The sequence below is a fragment of the Sinohyriopsis cumingii genome, chromosome 9, assembly GCF_028554795.1.
Source record: "Sinohyriopsis cumingii isolate HCF-2022 chromosome 9, ASM2855479v2, whole genome shotgun sequence".
Classification (NCBI taxonomy): Eukaryota; Metazoa; Mollusca; class Bivalvia; order Unionida; family Unionidae; genus Sinohyriopsis; species Sinohyriopsis cumingii.
In genome coordinates this window covers 53577387-53604637 of record NC_142969.1, presented here as the reverse complement: position 1 = coordinate 53604637, position 27251 = coordinate 53577387, and the positions used below count along the sequence as shown (strand labels likewise).

At 35.3% G+C, this 27251-nt stretch overlaps 1 protein-coding gene across 1 annotated transcript; it reads right to left on the bottom strand.

Annotated features, from left to right (window-relative positions):
* Positions 1-1994: 1994 nt before the first annotated feature.
* LOC149791828 (uncharacterized) lies at positions 1995-26719 on the bottom strand. The gene is made up of 3 exons (XM_089969273.1): positions 26285-26719; positions 9227-9385; positions 1995-2852 (listed from the first exon to the last, which is right to left on the bottom strand). Exons 1-3 carry the CDS (start codon positions 26529-26531, stop codon positions 2134-2136), a joined length of 1125 nt encoding a protein of 374 aa, XP_089825399.1. The 5' UTR covers positions 26532-26719; the 3' UTR covers positions 1995-2133.
* Between the last annotated feature and the right edge of the window lie 532 nt (positions 26720-27251).

Below are 27251 nucleotides of genomic sequence, written 5' to 3'. Positions count from 1 at the left end.
TTAATACGTAATGGTCTAAGTTCATTAGATGTAACTTTAGTCAAAGATTTTATGTTACTATATGCAGATGATATTGTAAGTTGGCAAAGTCTCCCAAGTAATTACGAGAAGATTATTAGAAAAAAACTATCCGATTACAGTATTACCTGAAAAATGAAGATGAATACGGCTGAGAAAAATAATATGAAATATAGGAAGGGGGTATATTGCATGTATATATATATATATATATATATATATATATATATATATATATATATATATATATATATATATATATATATATATATATATATATATATATGTATGTATGTATGTATGTATGCATGCATGCATGCATGCATGCATGTATGTTTGTATGTATGTATTTAAGCATATGATGGATCATTTCGAATGACTCAGCTGATTTTTTCAAGGCAAGCTCAAAATCTGTTTTTAAATTAAGTAAGTCTATTCCCACATTTGCTTTTATTACAACTCAACATTGCCAAAATTTGTTTGACAAATTATTCATTCCGATTTGGGAGTATTGTATTGAAGTTTGGAATTTTTGTCACGCTAATGACGACGAAAGAGTTCATTTGCAGTTTTACAACAACTTTTTTTGGTGTCAAAAAAAAAGAAAACAAAACAAACCAAAAACTGACCTTGTATATGACAAATAGGGACAAACTATGATATCAGTACCTTGTGCTCAAATTGTGCAGTATTAATACAAATATAATGTGTTAATGAAAATAAATATGTAAAAATTTGTCAAAAATAAGAAAGTTGGCTAACTTTAACAGGGGATCCTTTAGCGTTTCTTGGTGTTTATGAGGTATGGCTAAGACAAAATGTTCTTCAAACGGATGTTTTGCATCTCTTGTGAAACGACATATTAATTACCAGTGTAATCAAAATTATCGCAGTAGACTTGACGATTCCAGTAAAGCATTATTTTATAAAATAAATTTGAATTTTTCTTCAATTTCAAGTCTAATTAGCAGTCAATTAGAAACAGACGTTTGAAGATGGCCAAGCGAACTAGTGTACAAATTAAAGAGAAGAAATTCCGAGTTTGTAATAGTATAGAAGACGAATATCACTTTGGTTTAAAGAATGCTTCATATTATAATGAAAGAAACATGTACATCAGATATCACTGGAATATATTAAATGAGTTTAAGTTTGCAAAGCCGATAAAATATACCAATGTTACTATGAAATGTCACCTTTCACATCGAGGGCATTTTCAGTTAGAAATCATAATGTTTGTGCAGTATTATACATGTTCATTATATATCAGAAACCTATACTTTATATGTAAAATTATCATTGGTTTATGTGTGTTCTTGTGTTCATATGTACGTAGGTAGCAGGACCGTATTAACCCACAGGCTAATGGAGTTATAGCCTTAGGCACACGTATTTTGTAAACAATCCAGTAGGCCATTCTTTCCATAATGAAGTAATATTTGCTGAATTCAACTTGAGTGGAATAACATTTTTAATTTTACGTATGCAAATAAACAAGTATGTTGAATGACTTCAAATGTCATTTTGCAATATTAAATACATACTTTGCACTTCCATTAGCCTAAGGCCGATATATATATATATATATATATATATATATATATATATATATATATATATATATATATATATATATATATATATATATATATATATATATATGTATGTATATATATATATATATCTCTGTGTGTGTGTGTACACTTGTCTTTTTTGTAACAAAAGCATAATAAATAAAGTTAATTTTTAATTTTTTTTTACTTTATTTACTAGCTATGTGAATATTCTGTTTTATATTATCTGTCGTGTTTGAATCACGAGTCAGTGCCCCTTGGACTATGAAATAAGGCTATCAAGCAATCATATTCTAACAGAGATGCTACATATTTTGAGATATTCGCAACTCTTACATATTTTTCCTGACACGTGATCTTACACTTTTAGAGGTTTTTTTTAAAAAACACACTGGAGCCAAATACTTATCATCATTATTATTACAAAGTTACAGCTGATAACAAGACGTTTTCTCAAGTGACCACCATCATTTTGAGAAGTTGAAATTTGATGATAGTTGAAAAGCAAGTGTGTCAGATTAATCCGAAATGATGAAAGTCTCTAAAAGACACTCTCTTCGCTCGATTTTCTCGACAGTGGTGTTTTTGTACTCGTAGGGCCACTTTTCTTCTCTCTTCTTTCCTTCAAAGATCCATGCCTGGTCCTTGGAGACCATAACTTATCGTCCGACCTAACGTTATTTTCCTTCAAAGAACCATGTCTCCGAAAGACTTCACCTTCTTTTTGTCTGAACACATTCATTTGCTCTATACTTGGGGGAGAGGATACAGACTTTGTCAAAGCTTTGTGTTTCGGTGATTCATTTTCACCAACCTTCTTTCTCTCCTTCAGTGAACCTCCATTTCGCCATACGGCAGATTCGCGCTGTCTTGGAGATGAAACATCCTCCTCGCTTTGACTGCCTGTGCTTTTCTTTCTGTCTTTGTTTGACAAAGTTCTTTGAAGGGGTGCGTTGGACGGTGCACGAGCAGCATCTATATGCATTTCTGTGAGAGAGCGAATGAGAAATTTCTGGTGCATTTGTTCCGCAACTGACTTTCTGGGTCTGCGTACAGAAGAGATTGCCAGAGGACTTCCAAGCCAAGTTTCCTGTTCTTTAGGTGACATTGATGCGAATATGGTAGCATCAGTATCCCTCCCAGAAAGCATGGATCCCATGGAAGTTTTCCGGGAAACAGAAGTTGTAGCTGACATGCGCAATGAATCCTGGATATCTTCGAATTCAATCGACTTCCGACGAGTCATAAATCTGCTCCGTCCTGATAATAATAAATAAAATAACAAATAAAATATACGAGTTTTGAATGACAGAAATAATGACCGAGATATGAACAGTTATGTGGATAATATATACATTCATAATTCTTTGAGGATCAAGTATTAATTTTACTCAGGACAGTGAATAATCACACAAAACTATTATTGGCCATATTTGCTCAGTTGCAGTCTAAAGAAAACCTTGAAATCAGTCGATATATGATTGTAGAATTCCCTTGCATGTATCATGCTGTGCACTTCTTCTTCTTATCCTATTATTATTATTATTGACGGAACAGTCAACAATTTGCAGACTAGATCAGTATATATATATATATATATATATATATATATATATATATATATATACACACAGGGCCGGCGCCAGACCTGGTCAGACTATCTGGCGCCCTAGGCAAGGTTAGATTCTGGCGTCCCCTCCCTCCAGAAAAATATCAATTTCAAAATTTATAAACAATAAAAAATTTAAAAACGCCCCTGAAATCAGCGACTAGGCGGCTGCCTAGTTTGCCTATATGGTAGCGCCGGTGTAGTGTTAAATTTTGACCCTCGTTGAATTCTGACCCGCCGGGTCATTTTTCAACGACCGTAATCAAAATTTCACGTTAAAATCTGACCCTTTTTTAAATGTCCTGTTAAATAACAACCCAGATGTAGTATCACATTTTGACCCTCGTTGAATTCTGACCCGGTCGGTAATTTTTCAACGTGATCAAAATTTCACGTTAAAAACTGACCCTTTTTTAATGTCCTGTTAAATAACGACCCGTTCAGGTGAAATTATAACCTTAGGGTCAAATATTCTGTTATTAAAACTCAACGTTGATTTTTGAACCACTTCTAAAATGAAATCAACTTATTACTCACTGAGCTGTGTCTTTCTTAATTTTTTTCTTTTAAGGAAACAATTGTGTGCAATAGAATGTTGTTAATCTGTCACTATCGGAATTCTCTCCGTTATACTTTTTTTTTAAATGCCCCAAAATGCGGAACATTTTCAAAATAGCTGAACTTTGCTTTGGACAAATTGGACAAACTGATAAATGAATGACTATGTTTCACTTCGGTAAAGTCGCAAGGTTCAACAGGGCAGGTAAACAACTAAACAGTATGTTAGCGATGATCAGGAGCGTAGCTGCCTACACAGAATTTTGACGATTTTTTTCAATGGTTTAAGTTTCACTCACGAAACCGATATGAAATCTATATTTATATAATACAATACATACGGAAAAGAGGATTCATTAGAAGTAAAAACACGAACAAGATAGTAGCAAACTCGATTTTATTGAGTCTGTTCATAAGAATTTGATGTTTTCTTTTCATTTTTACAGTATTAAAACAGTACCAAGGTTCAGAAAGTCTCAACAAGATGCATGAAATGCTATCTCAGAGCCTCTAGATTGTAACAATGTTGCCCCGTACCCACACACACCCCACTCCTCTAGCAGTTCGAGGCATCGCCGTTCAACATGCCTAATCATCAATCATATACAAGCTACGTCCCTGAGGATAATTATAACAGTAAATAAGAACCCGTGAATAATGAATAAACCATCTACAGTCGGTTTAAAGATGCATACTAATGAACGACTTTGTCTATTTGAAACTGTAGGCAAATCGGGTAAAATTAGGATTTTTTTAAAATGAAAATGAAGATTATATATATATATATATATATATATATATATATATATATATATATATATATATATATATATATATATATATATATATATATAAGAATTAACGTTCAGCGTATTATTTAAGAAAACCACACACACACACACGCACACACACACACACACACACACACACACACACACACATATATATATATATATATATATATATATATATATATATATATATATATATATATATATATGTGTGTGTGTGTGTGTGTGTGTGTGTGTGTGGTTAGTATGTGTATAAGCGTTCGAATCCCAGTGAGGGCACTCTTTTATTAATTTATTTCAAATCGAATTTTGAAGTATTGATATGCAAGTTGTTCTAACGTTTTCTAGTTTATAATGCATTTTTGAAATTATTTTTGGGAAATGCATATTATTTTATTTTCATAAACATTCTGCATTTTAAATTACAAAATAATATTCAAGCGATACGACAAAAAAGGCGTGGCGATGTAACTCTTGTTAGACCTAATATGCCGTGTATGTTTCTGAAGTGACCGCGCCTTCGCTTGCGGTTTATATATACGTGCATTTAAGACATTTTGATACGATCTTGAAATTGCACACCGGTACTCTTAAAATCGATAATGCTAACTGTTTTGTCATGATATTACATCAAATAAAAATCTCAGATATGCATCGGCATGTATTATGCATTATATATTCTTTTTTAAAAATCATATCGATTGGGAATAGAACGATTGATCCTTTCTTGATAGACAAGATTTTAAAAAGCTTACAATGGCATGCATTTTAATGCGAATCATTTCAGCTGTTATCAATATACATGGGTATAACTTATCTCCCTATAAATACACCAATGTTTATAACGGTTATCATGTAACTATCGGCCGACAATGCAGAGAAGCAGAGATCAATTGACAATGTTTACGTTTAGACCAAATGTAAACAATATATATATTTAAATTGTAAAAATACATTTCTTAATTTTGTTACAAGAAAAACGTAAAACCCGCGGCCGTAAAATATCGCTAATTTAGCACGATTTACCTGTATTAAAAGTTTTCCAAAAATGGCTTCCTTCACTTGGAATTAAATTATATTGTGCTTGGGTAGCGAACATTCCATTAATCTTTTAAATTCTGACGAATACAATTGAATAGTTGGGAGCAATCAAGTTTCCAAAAAGCAAGCAAAATCACTTAAGTTTTTGCTACATTTAAACTAGTATTATGTGTTATTTGTTCAAAATCCCTCAAAATGTAAGGGTGATATGGAGCGGAAACCAAATATACAGTCTATTGGACCTTTGATCACAAAATATCACATTTAGCATGAACCGACAAGACTGGAATCGGCTCTCTGAGCATAATCTCAATATTGTGCAAATTTGTCCCATCTACTACAGCCAACTGGGATAATTACTGGAGCAGAAGATGTGTTTGTGGAGCAAGACCTGGAAGGTGCCATCACTAACAGGTGTATGTGGAGTTCCAAAAACATCCCTTTTCAGGGCTAACCAAAAACTCTAGAAAAGAAACACTATTCAATTTGCCAATGTGAGAATGTAGAGTAGTGTTTATATAAACACTCCCTCCTTTCCTGGTGTAATTGTGTGTGTGTGTGTGTGTGTGTGTGTGTGTGTTTATGTGTTTATAAGCGCTCACGTACGTTTGTGTGGATGATAGATTATTGGGTTTTGTAAAAGCTGAAGTACGTTTGTGTAGATAGTAGAGAGTATGGTTTTTTAAACCTTCACGTGTATGGATAGTATATTATGGTTTGTTTCTGCTTCTTGACGTGTGTGAATGGTAAATTTTGGGTTTGATTTGGCTTCTTCTCGTGTGTGGATAGTATATTGTGGTTATGTTTTGGCTTCTCAGCGTGTGTGGATGGTATATTATGGTTATGTTTCTGCTTCTCCGTGTGTGGATAGTAGATTGTGGTTATGTTTCTAGCTTCTCCCTTGTGTGGATGGTAGATTTTGGGGTTTGATTTGGCATCTCTGCGTGTGTGGGTAGTAAATGGTGGGTTTGTTTCTGCTTCTTAACGTGTGTGAATAGTAAATTTTGGGTTTGATTTGCCTTCTTCTCGTGTGTGGATAGTAGATTGTGGTTATGTTTTGGCTTTTCGGCGTGTGTGGATAGTAGATTGTGGTTATGTTTTGGCTTCTCAGCGTGTGTGGATAGTATATTATGGTTATGTTTCTGCTTCTCCGTGTGTGGATAGTAGATTATTGGGGTTTGTAAGCGCTCACATAGGTTTGTGTGGATAGTAGAGTGTGTGGTTGTTTAACTTTCCTTTTGTGTTAATAGTGTAATTGGGTTTTGTTTATGCATCCCGGTGTGTGTGAATAGTAGAGTTAGGGTTTAATTTGACTTCTCCCCGTGTGTGGATAGTATAGTTTGGGTTTGATTTGACTTCTCCGCGTGTGTGGATAGTAGATTTTGTGTTTAATTTGGCATCTCTGTGTGTGTGGATAGTAAATGGTGTGTTTGTTTCTGCTTCTTGACGTGTGTGAATGGTAAATTTGGGGTTTGATTTGGCTTCTCAGCGTGTGTGGACATTATATTATGGTTATGTTTCTGCTTCTCAGCGTGTGTGGATAGTAGATTGTGGTTATGTTGTTAGCTTATCCCGTGTGTGGATGGTAAATTTTGGGGTTTGATTTGGCATCTCTGCGTGTGTGGATAGTAAATGGTGGGTTTGTTTCTGCTTCTTGGCGAGTGTGGATGGTAGATTTTGGGGTTTGATTTGGCATCTCTGCGTGTGTGGATAGTATATAATGTGTTTAGTTTTTTGTCTCATTACCTTTGTGTGAATAGTAGATAATATGAGAAGACAAAAGTAGGGGATGTTTTCCTTCACGTCCGTGCTTTAGATATAAATGTAAAAAAGGGCCCTCATTCGCGCCATTCTACGGAATAAGCGAAAAGAAGATGGTAGCAGTATCTGACTTGTTTAACCAGTTGCAGGAGAGTTGGTATTGGATGATAGATCCGGAGTATGTAGTGGAAAGACTTGAAAGAGAATGGAAGTTCCCAGGCAGCTTGGACTTTGCAAACAATCTGAAAATAGCCAGGGAGAACATTGAAGGGACGATAGAAGAAAAGGTAAAGAAGTTGAGAGGTTTCATCTCGCCTGAATATGTAAGAGTCGGAACATTGAAGCAGTCTCTTGAAATTGTTATCAAAGTCAGGTGTTTTTTGGATGATATCTTCAATTTGACAGAGTGGGCTTTTGTCAAAAGGGGACGGGACCAAGTCCACAAAGCAGAAGAAATTATGAAAAGGGTCTTGGAAGAAGAAGTCAAGAACGTTAAAGACACGTGGGCAAAAGATAGGAAAGAACAAGAGAACAGAAAGAAAAAAGAAGCATTTGAGAAAATGAACAAAAACTGGATGAATGTCCAGGAGAAATGTAGAGCGATAGATCATCCAGACTGGATTCATGAGTCGGAACACAAAAAGAAAGGAATACTGGGACAATTTAGGAGATGGATAAAGAAATGGAGAAAGTAGAAGAAGAAAAAGCAGAAGAACCAAATGACTTTCATGCCTAACCCTCCAAAAAAAAATTATTTTTTAAATGTGGTATCAGTGTTTATAATCCACGATATATTCCCATGTTTATTTCCCCTTGATGCTAGGCAGGCCCATGATATATTCCTATGTTAATTTTCCCTTGACGCTATACAGGCCCAGGTTGTACTTCAAAGTACTTGTCGCTATATCGTCCCACGGGACCTTGTAATGGTAATTCCCATTGTCGCTATAACTCTTGTCGCCATATCGTCCCAGGGTGGTTTGTAATGCTAATTCCCATTGTCGCTATAAATCTTGTCGCCATATCGTTCCAGGGTGGTTTGTAATGCTAATTCCCATAGTCGCTATAAATCTTGTCGCCATATCGTCCCAGGGTGGTTTGTAATGCTAATTCCCATTATCGCCCTATCGTCCCACTATACTACTCTGATGTCTTTCTTTAAATGTTGGTCTACATCTGAAAGTGCTCTACAGGCGTAGGCAATAATCTTTCCATTATTAGTTAATAATGTGCCTAGACCGACAGGAATTGCATGTACAAGTAATTGCGTTTCTTTATTAGGATCGAATTGCGCTATTATTGCGTTATTTTATTAAATTCTGTTTGAGTTTTTCAAACGCTTTATCGTTTTTCTCTCCATTCCCATGGTTGATTTTGTTTGGTTAAGGCTCGAAGAGGGTCATTGATTGTTTGATGGAACGCAGCAGGCGAAGTACAAACAAAATAACATTATATCCATTTCAAATATGGAAGATAACTATATTCATAATTTCATTACTACATGTACTGCATTACATTGCTTTTGTTGATTTTATACATACTAAGCATTTCCTTACTGACGATTCAGAAACCCATGTATGCATAACTTAAAACAATATCCGTTAAAAAATGACCCGGAAATCTGATCAAAATTCAACGCTGCGATCAGCTTTTAACGACTGTGAAAATCAAAATTCAACGTTAAGAACTGACCCTGGGTCAACTTTCAACATTAAAAGCAGACCCGGAGGGTTAGAATTCAACGAGGGTCAAAATTTAACATTACACCGGCCCTGTATGTATATATATATATATATATATATATATATATATATATATATATATATATATATATATATATATATATATATATATATATATATACTGCATAGTACCGGCTGAATTTTCCTTGTCAATAGATGAAAATTTGGTAACTGGTTTAGTCGCTCCAAATTTTGGCACGATTGTTATCGGATATGGGTTGAAAACAATACTTGACTCATCTTCATCGTCGGGAAAATCATCTTCCGAGCTGTAATCCTCGTCGCAGGGATCTGAAAATAATGAGATGTAAAATACACCGCTCATCACACCAACGCATACAAAAAAGCTACATGCACTACCACCTCATTACCCATGAAACTACATACGCGTATAATCCCAGTACCAATGCATACAAAAAACGTGTTTTGCTCACTTCCAACGCATACATAAAACAACGTGCGCTTATCATCTCGTTACCAACGCTTCCATAAAACTACATATGTGTTCTGTTCTGAGTATGCGGCAAGAACAAGTTTGACATGGTGTTTTTTTAATAATTCGAGGCCGTCGGGTCGTGTCATATGTCTATGCCATATTAAAACGTTCCCCTCCTCTCCCTAATTCGAGAAAAACAAAACCAAGCCAGACATATTTGGTTAGATGTATCATTCATTACAGATCATCTTTCAAATAAGCAAACGTTTTCAATATAATTTAAATACATTTCAAAGTAAATTGGGAGTTATCAATTCTGTGGAAGATACATACAAGACCCACGAAGGAGTAATCAATGAAATACTGTTTTCTTTTAAGCACATCATTGTCTATATAATGGCGAGGAAGGGGTAGCAAGTACCTTTCCCGCTGATACATTGAGACAGCCGATACGTGCTAAAACTAGGCGGGTATTGAAATCGCAACACCTGGCTTACGAGTACCACACCGATCAAATGAGCTACCGCTGCTCCCCTTGTTAATGTGTGTGCGTGATTTAGATTTGTAACTATCTTTAACAATTTTTTAATCATATCGCTACGATTTCTGCAGTTTATAGTGATGTCTAGCACTGGGGTATTGTGCCGCAGACATGTAGCACGATGTGCCTAGTCACATTACTGTATCTTGACATCAGGCCGACCCATCCTAAAACTAACTTCTTAATTTTGAGCGCCAAGCGAGGTAGCTGTCAGTACCATTTTTATAAGTCGTTGGTTTGACTCGGCCAGGGTTCGAACCCAAGACCTCCCGCATCCGAGGCGAACGCTCTAACCACCAGGACACCGGAGCTGTGTTGATGTGTAATACTACAATACTGATTGAAAATCCACGTTCAAGACCAACTCAGGCCTTGAAATAAAATGCGTATGTATTGAAAGATTATATATATATATATATATATATATATATATATATATATATATATATATATATATATATATATATATATATATATATATATATATATATATATATGTGTGTGTGTGTGTGTGTGTGTGTGTGTGTATGTATGTATGAATGTGTGTGTGTGTGTGTGTGTGTGTGTGAATATATAATGAAAAACATTTAAGATACTTCAAAAGGATAGCAAATACAAAAATACAGCAGTACAGCATACGAATGGTCCTGGACAGCTAGGTCTTTCTTTATGAAAAACACTGCATCCGAATGGTGTTGAACAGCTAGGTTACTCTTTACTAGCAACATAGTTTGGACAGCTAGGCTTTTCTTTATCAACAACACAGCATACAAATGGTCCTGGACAGCTAGGCTTTTCTTTATCAACAACACAGCATACGAATGGTCCTGGACAGCTAGGTTTTTTCTTTACTAGCAATACAGTCTTAACAGTTAATCAAAAACACAGCACACGAATGGTCTTGGACAGCTAGATTTCATTTTACTAACAATGCAGCATACGGTTGGTCATGGCTAGGATATTATCGACTAACAACCATTGGTCTAAGACAGGTTCCTCTTGACTAACAATACAGCATACGACTGGTCTTAGACAGCCAGGTTCATACTGACTAACAATACAGCAGAAGATTTGTCTTTGACAGCCGTGATCCTCATGACCAACAATACAGTACAATATTTGCCTTAGACAGCTGGGTTACTCTTGACTAACAAAACAGCATACGATTTGTCTTAGACAGTTTTGTTCTTCTTGACTAATAATACAGCATACGATTTGTCTTAGACAGCTGGGTTCCTCTTGACTAACAATACAGCATACTATTTGTCTTAGACAGCTGGGGTTACTCTTTACGAACAAAGTGACGTAAAGGCAAAACACAAGTACAACGTACAACGATTGAAGGGTGTGAGTTACTTGTGAAGTTAAATTTTTGTAAATTCTTATTTTTTTTAAGAATAAAATAAGACACCGTTGAAGTGTCTAAATTTTTAACGCTAGTTCGTATCGTTGTGTGTTCAGTTTGCATGGCATGTATGTAATTTAAGTATTATATCCGTATTTGTGTCGCAAATGAAAGGGGTGGTGTTAGTAAAATAATAAGTGCGGATAGCTTTTCATAACTATAAATAATCATGAAGCTGTGCTTGTTCTGTAGTGAGGCCATAAAATTGGTTCACCCTCTAAATGTTGCAAATGATTTTGGTTATAGGCTTAACCGTATATTTGGTCACAATGCCTAACTGTATATTTGGTCAGAAGGCCATATAGTATATTTGGTCACAAGTTCACAAACATAGCCCTGTTTAACTTGTTGATCCTCGATTTCGTTGCAGCGGATCAACGAATATGTTCTTTAGGTTATTGTTTCAAATCTAATGAGATATGGATGATACAGTGGTTAGCATGTCGGACTCACGACAAGAAAAGGGTGCTGGGTTTGAATCCTGATCAGATCAGACATTGTCAGCCGTCATGGCTTGCCTCTAGGCAAGGCGCTTTATTCCAATTGCCTCGGTACGATATATAAACTGTCATTTATTTATATAACGTAAATCACCAACGATCCTCTAGATCAATCTTTGAAATTTAGTATTAGGGTCTTTGTGTTGGTAGATCATGGTCTACGTTGTTTGTTCCACTAATTACTCCTAACATACTGTATAGACCTAAAAATGCCGGCACATTATGAGACGACATATCTGGATCTGTGTAGTTTGCAATTGGATTCGACTTATAAAAGAGTATATATACGGTATATTAAAACATTTGCCAAAATGTAGTTTACAGAAATAGTTTCGTAGTTTCAAAAGTTTTTATAAGATATGTACAGCACAATCAATATCATGCTTGTTATGTCAGTTATATTATGAAGCGTGTGTGTGTGTGTCTGTGTGTGTGTGTCTGTGTGTGTGTGTGTCTGTGTGTGTGTGTGTGTGTGTGAGAGAGAGAGAGAGAGAGAGAGAGAGAGAGAGGTGTATTTGTCCTTTGGTTGAGAGTTTAATGATTTCTAATATGTTAATGCTACGTAAAGTGGCATTCTTTCTTCCGAATTCTTTCCTGCTCAATGAGAACTTCCTTCCTAACGTGTTGAAGCTTTATGTGTTGTTGTTACAGAGCAGATGAGTATAAAAACATGAAGTGTCATTTTCACCTGGACCCAACCACGATACTAGAAGTTTCTGAGTGGCATATATGCAGTCAAACCTTTCTTATGCAGCCACCTATTGGATGTGAATAAAGTGGACTCTAAAGACAGGTAGTTGCTAAAAAAGCGATTATTCCACAATAATTCTAAGTTGTGAACATGGAAACAGTGTCCTTAAAAGACAGCAAACTGGGAATCGAACATGCACTGTAAGCAACGGCATTAATCGCTTAGCTTTAGATGCACCAGATCACCACTCTACAGGGCTATACGCTTGTCATCCCAAAAAGATAGATCAAGATCTAAGAAAAGAACCTGAGGTGTACTGGTACCATCTTACTAACCGTGCGGTGCTCATCCACTGGTTTTTTTTTATTATCTAGAAATGCAAGGCAAATGTAAGAAAAGACTATTCCAAAATGACACCTATATACGAAACAGAAAATTCATACTTTGTGTACGCATGTACACATGATAATATATGGCTTCGTGCATAGATACGTAATTAAATAGGGCTATGTTAACGAATTATATTTCGTTCCAACCAGGAATCTTAACGCACTGTCAGTAGCGGCTTCCATTGCATTTAATTAAGTACTCAATCACTAATCCAATATATATATATATATATATATATATATATATATATATATATATATATATATATATATATATATATATATATATATATATATATATATATATATATAGAGAGAGAGAGAGAGAGAGAGAGAGAGAGAGAGAGAGAGACACACACAGACAGACAGACAGGGACAGAGACAGACAGAGTCACAGAGAGACAGACAGACAGAGACCGAGAAATACAACTATATACAAAACAGAAAAAAGTGATCTCCATAGATTCAACAAGCGAATGCTAGATAATATTAACATAATTTTATAAATATGAACAAATAACATTATCATACAGGTTAGATAATTTTAATTCATACTCTACAAATTTTCGAACCTGGGACCGCGGGTAAGCTCTACATATTTCCTTGTCTGTACACACCGACCTCTATACCATCTCGACAATGCACACAACGCCAAAAAAATGATATAAAGTCGGTGGTATAGGCATTCGGGCGTAAAAGACACACCAACATGTCGACCTAGTAATTGATTCTCATCTAAGTATTCAGTCATGCTTATAAACAATTAATTATTGAGAATTACCAATATACAACAAACAGAAAGTGTTATCCCTGGACTGACTCTGCAGAATTTTAACAGATGTTTATAAATACGAATAAATAACATTATCATTCATGTGTTACGAGTCTAGGCTCTTACAAAAAGTAACAGAAAAGAGTGAAGACAACAAGCTTTGTAAAATTTAACAAATAATTTATTTCCCTAGAATATCAAGTGAAAATGAGAAAAATGAACTTACGATTTTACGAGTTAAATCCCCAAAATAATCAAAGAATTAAAAAATAGAAGTCCTAGTAATAAAAAGTACTGAATGAAACTAAGCTCGAATCCCGATGAAATCAATATGGAAGACGATGACGTCTGTTGTAACCTGGGAAGTGCTGTTTTGTCAACAGTTTCTTGTTGAATCACAGAAAATATTATTCCAACTTTGAATTCAGTATAACTTCAAATAAATGCTTTTATCCAAGACTTTTGTAGGACCACTTATGAATTTCCAGGGAAACGAATCACGTGAATTCAAAATAGTTTGAAGAAAATAAAATAATTAGCCCAAACTGGACACACCATAAACAACTTGACGTCTCAAGTGTTAAGGCATGACTGACTGAATTCTTATCATAGCATGAGTTATAAGACAAACTAAAACTCAAAACAGATGCTCGGATGGGGGTACAGAGTTCATCTTTCCAGAAGGAAAAGAAGTTTGTTACATGATAATTATCACGTCGTCCAGGTATGGCCTTAACATAACTTATAATTCTTACTCTGAGAAAGAATATTAAAAAAGTTGTTTACCAAAACTGTCACTGGTTATGAATCAAGGTCAGAAACTAGATACAGTTTGTCTATTATTATGTGTTTATCAATTAAATAAAAAGGTCAAACAGAACTGAACTTTAATTTTTTTTTAAATCAAGTCCATTAAATAATATTATATTACAATAATATGTAATGGAATATATATTAAAAAAATTAAAACTAACAAACAAATAATTAAACTACTTATACATAACACTTCCTCTCATAAAAGAAAAAGAAAGATTTATATAATAAAGCTTCCTTTTTACCATAGGTTAATTATACACGAGGTTTATATAAAAAAAAATAACAAGAAATCATATGAATGATACAAACTGTACATGAAATACATTTCTATACACGGGAAAGCGCATCTGCTATTAAATTTTCTTTTCCTTTGATGTGCCTGATGTCAATATTATATTTCTGTAACAACAAACTCCACCTCTGATTTTCTTTTTTTTATTTTGCCGATGAAAGTAATTGGGTTGTGATCACTAAATACAATAATCGGAGAAGGAGCTCAACTAATGTAAATTTCAAAATGTTGTAGTGCCAATATTAAAGCCAAATATTTATTTTCGATTGTTGAATAATTGTTTGGTGCATATTTAATTTCTTAGAAAAATATCACACTGGACGATCAACACCATTTTTATCGTCTTGAATCAATACTGTTCCAACTCCAACATCACTTGTATCAACAGACAGTTTAAATGACTGGCTGAAATTTGGAGCTGTAAGAGCTGTTGCACTCTTAAGTATGGCTTTTATCAAAAGCCTCCTGGCATATTTCAGTCAAATAAAATTTGGTTTTCTTGCTCAATAAATTTGTCAGGGTTCAGTAATTATGGAAAAATTGGAACCAAATTTCCGATAGAATCCAGCCATACCTAAAGATCGCATCAGTTGCTTTTTACTGATAGGCACAGGGAATTCAGATATAGCCTTGACCTTATCATCTATAGGTTTAACTTGTCCATGTCCAACGATATATCCTAAAAATGTTACACAAGCACGGCAAAACTCACTTTTGGGTAAATTAATTGTTAAAATTGCGTCAGCGAGTCTGTCAAAGAATTTCTGAATTGATGATAAATGTTCTTTCTGCGTGTCGTTGTAGGTGATGACGTCATCGATGTAAGCATCACAATTATCTAGACCAGAGGAAATCATGTTCGTTAGACTTTGAAAAATACTTGGCGAATCTTTCATCCCATGTGACATCTTTTTATATTAAGTCCATCTGGAGTCACTAATGCCGAAACTTCCTTTGCTCTTTCCTTCAGTGGAATTTGTCAAAATCCTTTTAGTAGGTAAAATTTGGTGACATACTTTACATTTCCGACTTTATCAATGCAGTCATCGATTATTGGTAATGGAAATGAATCTGTTTTAGTCACACTGTTCACCTTCCTATAATTCAGTGTACATACGGAAAGTTTTATCTGGATTCGGAACATGTATACATGGTGAAATCCAGTCACTTTTACTGGGCTCTGTGAAATCATTCTCCTGCAAATACTGAATTTCTTTTTTCAAGTATTCCTGTTTGAGATTGTTCATCCTGTACCGGTTTGTTTCACAGGTTTGGAATTCATAATTTCAACGTCATGGTAAATTTTGTTTGTTCTTCACAATCTTTGCCTTTATGGAAACAATATGACCAAATCATATTTCTAAACATTTGGTGAAATCTTTCTAAAGCCTCTTGGCTCTCAGGGTGATATGCAGAAGATTTAAATTATTGGATTATTGGATGCCTAATTCGTACATAACTTGCTGGAGACTTCCAGACATAAAATTTGACATTTTAACAGATTGGACATATTTGGGATTAATTGAATATATATATATATATATATATATATATATATATATATATATATATATATATATATATATATATATATATATATATATATATATATAAATTTTTTATCAAAGCTTTTACTATGGTTCAAGTTTTAATATTCCTCAAAGCCTCCAGGAATCTTGTTGACGCACACATAATGGTCAACAAGTATTGGTTACCTGGCTTGGTCTTAGGTAAGGGACGAACACAATCTAGAATTATTCTGCTAAATGGCTCGTCAAATGCATGAATTGGTTTCAGATGAGCTTTATGTATCTTCTAATTGGGTTTTCCTACCATTTGACAAATATGACAAGACCTGCAGTATTTACAAACATCACTTTTGATTGTTGGCCAATAGAAGTGATTCAAGATTTTGCGATAAGTCTTATTAATCCCTAAATGGCCAGCCAAAGGAGTGTCATGGGCCAGACTAAGAATTTCCTTTCTGTACGATTTTGGAACTACAATTTGATAGTTTCCTGACTGACCACTTGTCACCAGCAGGTATCTCGGGAGGTCTTCATTTTCTCATAAGAATCCTAATTTTGATAAATTAACATACAGGTTCTTCACTGGCTTGAGTTTAACTAATGGCCTTTTGAAACAAACACAGGATTTTGTTCCTGTTCGACGACAAGTGATTGTCGTTTGTCACCCTGATTAGAATAAAGAGAATGAGTGAATGTGTAGTTAAAAGAGGATCACTGTGATCAGTACCTTTTGATTGATCCAAGCAAGGAGGGAAAGTGACCTCATCCAAAGCCTGATAAATACATGTGTCATCCTCATGACCTTTCTTTGCCATATATATAGTAACTGCACAAGCTGGGTATAAATCAGGGAATTCATTTTCAATAGGTTCAACTTTCTAATCCAAACAAGGCTTGTCAGTTACAAGTGGATTAACCACAACCTTGTCTCCAGCTAGGTCATTGTCTAGTAAAAAATGATTAGCCCTCAACGGGTAAAGAAGCACTGTTTTGACTATCACGGGTCCTGAGACTAAGTCTGATGACAAATTTACACAATGGAGAGGAACTTTAACAAAGCCGCACTCTACTCCCTGAATTAGAACACTCTCATTAGAAGCAGACTTCTCAGAAAAAGGCAAAGTACCTGTTAATAAAAGACCCTGAGACGCTCCCGTGTCCCTTAAAATTTAATAGGGACTGGACTGGCCGAATCACAAAAGAGTGATATAGGACCCTTCGACATGAATGGTTCATAATTCTCCATAATAAAATCAAGCTGGGTTTATTAGACCCAACCAATGTATTGCTTTCAATACATGGCCGTGACCTTGATCATTTAGAAATAAGAGCATTTGGAATAGGGCTGTCTTGATTATGTTGTTTACTTTTCAGTGTGTAGCAATCAGAAATAATGTGTTCTTTCTTCTTACAATAGGTACACGTAGGAAGAGATAAGGATTTTTGATCAAGCTTATCAGAAGCTTGATTTCTACAAGTTGTGCAAGATTGAAATTTAGTAGGGCTTGTATTAGGCTGAAATACTTTTCTACCAGAAGAATGCTGAGTGGAAATCTTATTTACAAAAGAAACTTTAGGAGCTAAGAAAGCGGCTACCCCATGCCGACACCAAATTCCAGCTTTTCGATAAGGAATGGACTCTGACCCTACACCCCAATATAAATGTCCAAATATCAAAAATGGGGTGACAAGGGTAGGAGGAAACTTGGGCTACTGCGCACCCTGACAGCACATCGAGACCTAAACAACATCATTTAATTTCGAGTCATATTCTACGTCACCTTGGATAGAAAGTGCGATTTCTGTTAATTATATTCCATTGAAATTTATACATAAGATTTTTTGCCATATACATTTAAGTTAAGATGCCAAATATATATTTTATTTATACACTTTCGGTGAACTGCTACCACGACTGCTTTATTCTAAACATTAACGGACTGAAAGACTAAAAACCATGTCACTTGCCTTGGGTTTAAGCGAACACATTCACACATGTAGTAGGTCCATTTTACCCCCATCAAACACTGTTTGGGAAAATTTTGAGCAGAACATCTTTGAGATGTAGCACATCAATTGACGTTTGTCATTATGAATGTGAGTTGGGTCACAAGGACACTTTTTAATATTGTTCACGTGAAGATTGCATGGTGGCTCTTGAATTAAGAAAGCAATATAACTCTTCTTCCATTTTGTGAAGAGTGCAAACAAATTGGTAAAACAGTTCTTGTTCATCGACCATATGTAAACAAATGAAAAAAAAAACGGAACTGAATTTAATTGAATTGCTCCAGAATTCTAGAAGAGATACATTAGAATTGATAGGTGGGGGACCTTGTCCTACTCTTATTATTCTAAAGATGCATATGGTTGTATTTATAAACAGTGTGGTTCATTCCATTTACAGTGATATCGTGGCTTAAAGCAATCAATGAAGTGAATTGTTGTTGAAAATCTCGCCAACAAATTATCGATTATTTAGAGCTACACGAGAATCGGGGAAGCCTTGATCTGCTCCTATTATCGTAAATTTTTAGTCAGACTTGTTGATTATCCATTTTTTGAATTATACTTTTCTCCCATTTTTAGCCATGAAAGACAGGATTTTCCTTTATGTGAGATAACTCATTCTCGTATGAGCACATGCCATATCATGAGACTATGTACACCGTCTTTTCCGTTAAAAACCCCATTAAATTCAACGAAGTGATTTGTGTATATTTATTTTTCACAAGGTAGTCTATAAATATGTGAAAGCTGATATAAAATGTATGCATTTTGTAACATTAGCTTTGTTTCTAAAATGACATCACGAAATTATGTTGACGCGTCACTAACGTAGCATAAATATATGCCAACTGTAGACGCGACACTCAACAAGTGTCCCTAATCTTCTTATGAGCAAGGCCAGAAACAGACCTATTATTGTTTGCCCTAAACAATCTTCTCCACTCCTAGAAAACAGTGTTTTCCTAGACCAAATAAAAATGGATATTCCAAGTTACTTTTATCAATATTCGGAATTCTTTTCTTCCACGTAGGTTAAAGACCCCTGAATCGCATGTAAATGTCACAAATGCCAAGAAACGTAACAACCGATATTTAACGGTGACATTAAATGCAATGTCACCGGTAAATTAGGGCATTTACCGGCGACTCTGAAAGCTGCGTTACAATAAATGCAACATTTTGACTTATTCGCTGTTGCTGTGACATGTATTGTTGATAATGCAACTGAAGATCTTACATATTGTGACAATCGATGTTGAGCTTCAACGGTAAACGTCATATTGTTTTAGATAAACATTATTCCTTTATGTGATGGGTTGTCATTTTTTCAGCTCCTAGTGGAGATAATACGATGGACTGCCTCCCTTGTCTGTCCATCTGTCTCTGTTTCGTTGTTAGTACGCGTCAGTCCGTTCATCTGTCCATATCATCTTTACAAGGATGATTAATACATCTCTTTGCTACCTACCTAGCTACGTGTCTGTCTGTTTGTCCATGAATATCAGACATTTTCGAGAACTTTATTAAGTACGCAAATAGTCTGTCATAGACCAATAAGGTCTTGTTTAAGGCTAGATTAAAAAATAAATTAATGTATGTCTTTCAGAAATGGGTAATAGTGATATTAACTTAACTGCCACCGAGAAAACGATCATGTCAGTCTGAAATCGTAGCTTATAACAAGCTTCGAGAATGGTTAATCCTAATTCATCATGGGCAATGGCTCGGGACATTATGGACGAGTTCAGTTCTACTCGTGGTTACAAGCGTCAGAGAACTCCTGAAAATGAATATAGGATACAAATAATTGTAAACGCTTGTCTTGAAATGTCCAGAGGTTTTCAATTCGAACTAACGGACAGACAACTGTTTCTTCGTTTCGGCTGTGAAGAGCGGCATTTTATTTCTAAAACGTTTGTTCCGGGGTTTCAGTGTCGTCTGTAACATTTACGATAGTTTCGGATATTTGTCATGCCTATCCATTACAACAATGGAAAATGATGTACAGCCTGTGAATGACATCGATATTTGTGACAAATACCGCCGTTAAGATCACCCGTAAATGCCCCTATGTGACTTCGCATGCGATCACAATTGTGACACTTTAGAGCGTTTATGACATTTACTCGCTAGACAAAACTTACTGTCCAATCAACGTACGGTAAGTGTAACTCATATTATCACTGTTCTCCACAGTCCGGAAGGAGAGCCCATTCGTCTGGTTCGCGGTCTATTATATTATCGACAGTCTAATTATCCATGGTACCAAGCAATTAGAATATTTGTAACAGAATTTTTAAAACTCCGTACAGTTCCAGTAGTGTAAATTAACCTCTAATGTTTTCTACTTTTACATCATTTATATTTGCAGTATTTAAAATAATGTAACGTTTGTGTGCTACAGTAATAATCTAAAATGTAACGAATAGAATCACGTGATGAGTTTGAAGACAGATGGAAAGACACTCTCTTTGCGATACTCGCTTGGTTGGTTTTAATGGCACTGTCAACACACTTTCTGGCTATATTGTAGAAAGAAATGGGAGCTAAGTGCCTTTCCAGTGACGTGTAGAGGCAGCTGGTGCAGACTTGCCTGAGCGGGTATTAAACCCGCTATTCTCTGATTACAAACATGAGCTTTACCTGCCGAGTTACTGCTGCTCCCTATTGGGAGACACAAGTACTGCACATACTTTTTTTTCTCCATTCCTCACCTTAGAAAATATAACAAAAGTTCAGAACTATGAAAGGAGGTGCCCACTCTTAGAATAAAAGCTGAAAAAACTTAACATACGGTTACATTATGAGTATTATCATTTTATGAAATAGTTACTGATATGGATTTATGATAAGCATTTGGACATAAAAAGGGATGACGCAAATTCAACGTCTCCAACTGAGATGGAGAGCCTAAAAATCTCAAAGTACAATAATTCGAACTGTTTACTCGAAATTGCGAAGACAATAACGATTGCCTTTGTAATCAATGTATGGAACGTTAACATTTCCTGGTCTAGTATCGTTTTAAATCTCAATCATCTAGGCACCTGCTATTGGTCGATCAGTGCGCCTAAAGGTCGCTGTCAATAATAGTGTAGTTGTTCTTGTCTTGTATAACTCTAATAATAATTCTTTTTCCCATTACCCTTAACTAAACATGAAATAGTTTTATAGCCTCCAATAATAATTGAACAGAATGGCAAATATAGCGAAGTACTTAAGTACTTGAGAAAAGTCCAGGTCCCAGTTTCATTGTTTGGTGTCCACAGAAGCAAAAAGAAATCGTTACACAAATATCGTGATTTTCTTCAAAGCTTAAGAGATTAAAGCTTCAGTGGTGTTAGGGTGACGATCGTGGAATGATTTTTCGAAATTAGTTTTGCAAAATAATAACTAATGTGATCACTTTTCCATGACCTTAAGGATTATATTGGGGTAGCAAGCAGCTAAGTATTATCCTTTGTTTCCAAAGAGAGTCACAAAAATCAAAGTTTAAAAATAACATATCTTCAATCAAGTCTAAATTATTTGTATCATTTCAGTCAAATACTTATTAATAATCGAAGCCCCTTTCATCTTTCTGCAAAACTTTATTCAACTGACGGCAAATATGCTCGTCCTACGAAAAAAACAAAAAAACCCCAAAAAAAACCAAACAAACAAAACCCACCCATCCACCCAAAAAAATTAACCTGAAAACACCTCCACCCCACCAAACCCACTAAACAAAATAAAAAATAAGAAACCAAAAAACAAAACAAAACAAAAACAAAAACAAAACAACAGCAACTAAAACATGTATGGCCTGACAGGTTTGCTTTAGGTAGGTATATCCAGTACTACGAAATACGAAAATAGTCCACTCATATGAAGTTATAAATCAACTTGAGCAATATCCAACTTCACAGGTAATTAGTTATCCTGCACCTTTTGTATAGATTTACTGCAGGTAAACATCTTTTGTCGCACGTTGAAGCCTCTATGACAGTGGCGGTGCTAGAATAAGGGTGGTGGGGGTGGGGTGGTGTGTGGCTGCAGCTTTATTTATCTATTTATTTACTCATTTTTGGAGCTGAATCGTTCATCGTATTTCATCCTCACCTTAGTGTAATGAGTCAATTCTTCACATAATTTATATTTATGAGAAGGGTGGGAGGACGAAAGAATGGAGGCTGGAGAGGGACATACATTTTCTCTTTCGCAAAATAGGGACCCACTAAAGAACATTGCTTTCGAGCGCTTCAAACCCTCGAGCCGCCATTGGTTGTATCGTTCGTTTTAAAGGAATATGGATAAAAACATAATCAGTCAGACAAGTACCAGTCACATTGTTAAACATTCCATTCATGCAGAGAATATGAAATGAAAGGATGCAAAATATAATGTGTGCTTGCTCAAAGATAATATATAAAATTTCATAATAAAATATCGAAAAATTAATATGTATTACTTAAAGATTCACAGATTCTAGCGTGAAAATGCTTGGACAAACAAGTGGACAGACGGAGAAAGAAAGGAGGAAAATATAGAAAGGGAAAAATGCTCATTTCCTCCTTATCAGTGCAAGCACAAGAATCAGTCTCGAAGCCATGAATATTTTAATAGTCTCTGTTGCATCTGAATGTATATACAATTTGCTCAATGAAGCTAAATTCTAGTGAAAAGCTTGGTTGGTACCCGGTCTATATTTGGTATGCCAACATCACAGACCGGTAACTAGTAAACTCGGTCTCTTATTATTAGTTTGGCCATGAGGTGGATTGGGTAGGATACAAGGGACAGTTTTGATGTACAAATTTAATGCCACAACCACCCCGCCTAAAGTAAAAAAAATAAATAAAAAAATATACACAAATGAAGTCAAGCAAACACATGTCCTTTTCCCAGATGATAATTCTGAAAATCATTGCGTACTAAACATTTTAATGCAACTTCAAATAGTTGCCATCCAAGCCTTTTGTGAAATATTATTCTTGCCTTCAACCCACTTGTCTACTGCTGAGTGACTAGTTCTTCTTTGTAGCCGACTATTGGTATTTCACTATCTACATACTGCAAAGTAACTATGGGAGGTCTACATGCCTCACGTAAATTTAATGAACAACATAAGCCAGATATACCTAATTGACAAATATATCCATATATTATATATTTAATTATTAAACAACATTATCTGAAAAATCACACCATAACCTTAAGTTACGAAATTTGACAGGGATTAATTTACAATTTATTTCTTCTAATTGATGAAAGGTTGTTTTCTGCGGTCCCATAAACACCGGAAGTGTGTCAGCTGACAGAAAAGCAGAAGACTTGGACGTTATTAGTTCATATAACACAAAGGAACTACTTCTGTATTCACGCACTTTTCTTATCGGCTTTGACGATACTTATAAACCGTGGCTCAGCTATGGGTTTGTTACTTCTTTCTTGGGATTCGTTTATTATTATTATTATTATTATTATAAGAATTAAACACCATATCATACGTGATTTCAAAGCCCATTCATACATCATGTGACTTCACGAATCCTGTTAAAGACGAAGTTCAACTTCTAAATACAATCATCTCGTCGTCTATCAGTTTATCTGAAGTATGTTTATAGGCTTCATGGATTATATTGAATATTACGTCACACATGCACGCGACCGGTCAGTAGGAAGCCTGGATAACGGCAGAAATAAAAACATCAGCAACGTTGTGTAAATTAAACCCAGTATATAATATATGTAGTACAGCACACAAAAATATTTTCCCTTACTATGAAAACCTTTAAATTAATTTAAAATTTGGCATGCTAGGCTTCTTTAGCATTTTAACATTCCGTTTGAGAGTCTGAGAGAGAGAGAGAGAGAGAGAGAGAGTCGAATGGAAAATAAATCGCTATAGTCATCACAGTTTTGCCAACCAGAGTAAAAATAAATTAGCCCCTTAGCCATGAGAGCCATAATAACAAGGCGGCAGTCTACTTATTAAAGTACCTTTAGTCGTGGGCTGATACCACGCCCGTAAAAGATTTTTAATTACTGCTGATTTTAATACGTATTGACAGAAAGTAAAATAATTGTCAGGAAGATGGTTTGAAGAGTATAGTTTTCTTTTATGTTTTATGGATTCGTTTGGCTACTCCATAGGAAAGATACGGTAATTGAAAACGAATAATTAGCACATATTGGTTTCGGTGATCAACGTTGTAATCAATTCAAGCTGTGTTAAGGGCATGGAAATGGACTTGGGATAATCGAGATAACGTTTGCCCCGGTTCTAAAGTGACTCGGGTTTTATTGTGTACTACAAGTGATGCAGTTCGTATCTTACTGGTGTAGAAAATTTATTTTAAAGGTCATATTGATTTTAAATAAAAAAAAATCAGACTAGTATCATAATTAATAAATATAATTACATGAATGGTTAATTAGACATGGTTGTATGCACCTACATAACCTCATATGCTTCAACTTACCTATACTTATACCTATATATCAGGGGTGCACAACCTTTATCGGCCAAGGGCCAGATTGCATTTTCTAAGACCACTCGATGTCCGCAAACACTAATTTCTTTAATATAATTACTGTTCACGGGCCAGATTTCTGTGTTGTTTTAAGTTGCCCTAAGGGTCGGACAGAACCCGTTCGCGGGCCTGGGGTTGTGCACCCCTGCTATATATCTATCCTTTTACTTAAATACCTACCTATCAGGTTACCTGCCTACGTAACCACCAGGTTACCAACCAACTTAAACACTATTTTATCTCACAATCTACACACAAGCCCACAAATAGACAGAAAGACAAAATTTCTTCTGTCGATGAGTTTGCATTTTAAGTTATGTGGCAAGATAGTAAATTCCACGAAAGACGAAATTCATTATAAGAGAGACGCACCGTTGACACTCGAGATAGGAAGGGGGTGGGGTGGGGTGGGGGCGAGCGCTGAAACCGGCAGTCCACTTTTCAGGTGTAAGTTCAGTTACGAGGCATCTATTATTATAGAGCGCTCTGGATAAAAGGGAACAATTTTCTAACTCTGCTGAAACTAACAACAAGTAACTTAATTGTTTGATAAGTCAACCAAATATGCTAGCGATAACTGGTGGCTCTGTTGATAATGAAAAATGACAATCACATTTTATGGAGGTAAATTTTACTGGCCTTTCTGATTCTAAAACCCAAATGTCTTGTCTAAGTCGTGTATTAGGGCAATGAATCATACTTACTTTGGGTCAATTAGGTGTGCCAATTGATACAATTTCCTGATAACAATAAGAAATCGAAAATGACACTGTGTCGGGTTTTGCGTTTCACGTGAGAATTAAATTGGCGTCTAGCAATCAGGAAAGAGTGAACGTTTTCTTTTCAATTTATTAACTGATGTGTATCAATATTATAGATGAAATCTCTCTCTCTCTCTCTCTCTCTCTCTCTCTCTCACACACACACACACACACACACACACACACTAATTGAAATTTGATAGTTCCAGTAACGCTGTTTGGTTTTATCAATGGTTCAACAGTTAACTCGAATACTCAGAGCAATAAGAAAATAAATACCCAGAGTTCAAGGAAAAGACAATGGTTAAACATAATACTCAGCGTACTCAGAATAAGAAAACACAATATTCAAACATAATACTAAAAGTACTCAGAATAAGAAAACACAATGTTCAAACAATACTCAGGTTCAACAAATCTCTAACAGAATACTGCCAGGGAATAATATTCATAGTACTTACATAGGAAGTTGCTTAGAGAGGACAGTGCTCACGCTAGGTACTCAAAGTACAAACAAGACTCAGAGTACTAACCTGAATTGCTCTCCTCATTTATAATCAACTGTTGTTCGTTCTGAAGTCTCTGCAGAAGATTCTTCATTTCTGACTCTTCTCGAGAGATTTGTCGAACGAATGCCTTCTTTTCATTCTCTATTCCTTTGGTTTTCTTGCAGAACATTATCCTCTCCACCGAGTTTTTTTGGACCATTTCCTTAATATGAGCGGACTCTATAGGGCCTCGTTCCGAATTGACCTCCTCGCTTGCGGCGCCGACATGCATCTTTACGACTTAATGTTGAACACTTTTTAAGGAAATCTTTGTCTCAAGTTAACGACCTCACATCACAAACATAGTTGGCTATCCCGCTTTATATCTCCACTAAGTTGTAAAATATAAACCTTTTATTTACCTTTCAAGGCTTAATCCTTATTTTTTTCAGCATCAGTGAAGTTATAAATCGCAAGCATGATTTCCTCTTTCTAACGTCAAATTTCAGCGTCGTATTATGGGGAATAAATACTGAAACCGCACACGTGCATTTGTCGCTTGATATATTGACGTTTGTGTCGTTTTGCCATACGAAGTCTCTATATTGTCAGGTATACCGAGTGCGAAAACATCACCTTCCTTGACTTAGGTCGATAATGTCTATCACATGTTTTCTACTTTATCACCATCTAAAGTTCCAATGATTCTTCAATGTAAATGAATACAAAAAGTAGATATCTTCGCTCTATTCTTGAAATTTTCTCTTTCCTTTACTTTCTCACATTCTGCGTATTTCGCTTAATGCAGAAACGACAAATGTCATGTAATCTTTAATCCTCGGTTACTTCCAAAACAGAAGAAAGTGAAAATCGGATTTTACATTGATACGGCAAACATTCAAACCACCTCAAAGAAAATCTGAAATTTAATTGCGGATGATATCTGGTTACTTACATGGGCACATTATGGACTTCACTGAACATTCGCCAGGTATTAACATAAGTAATTCAT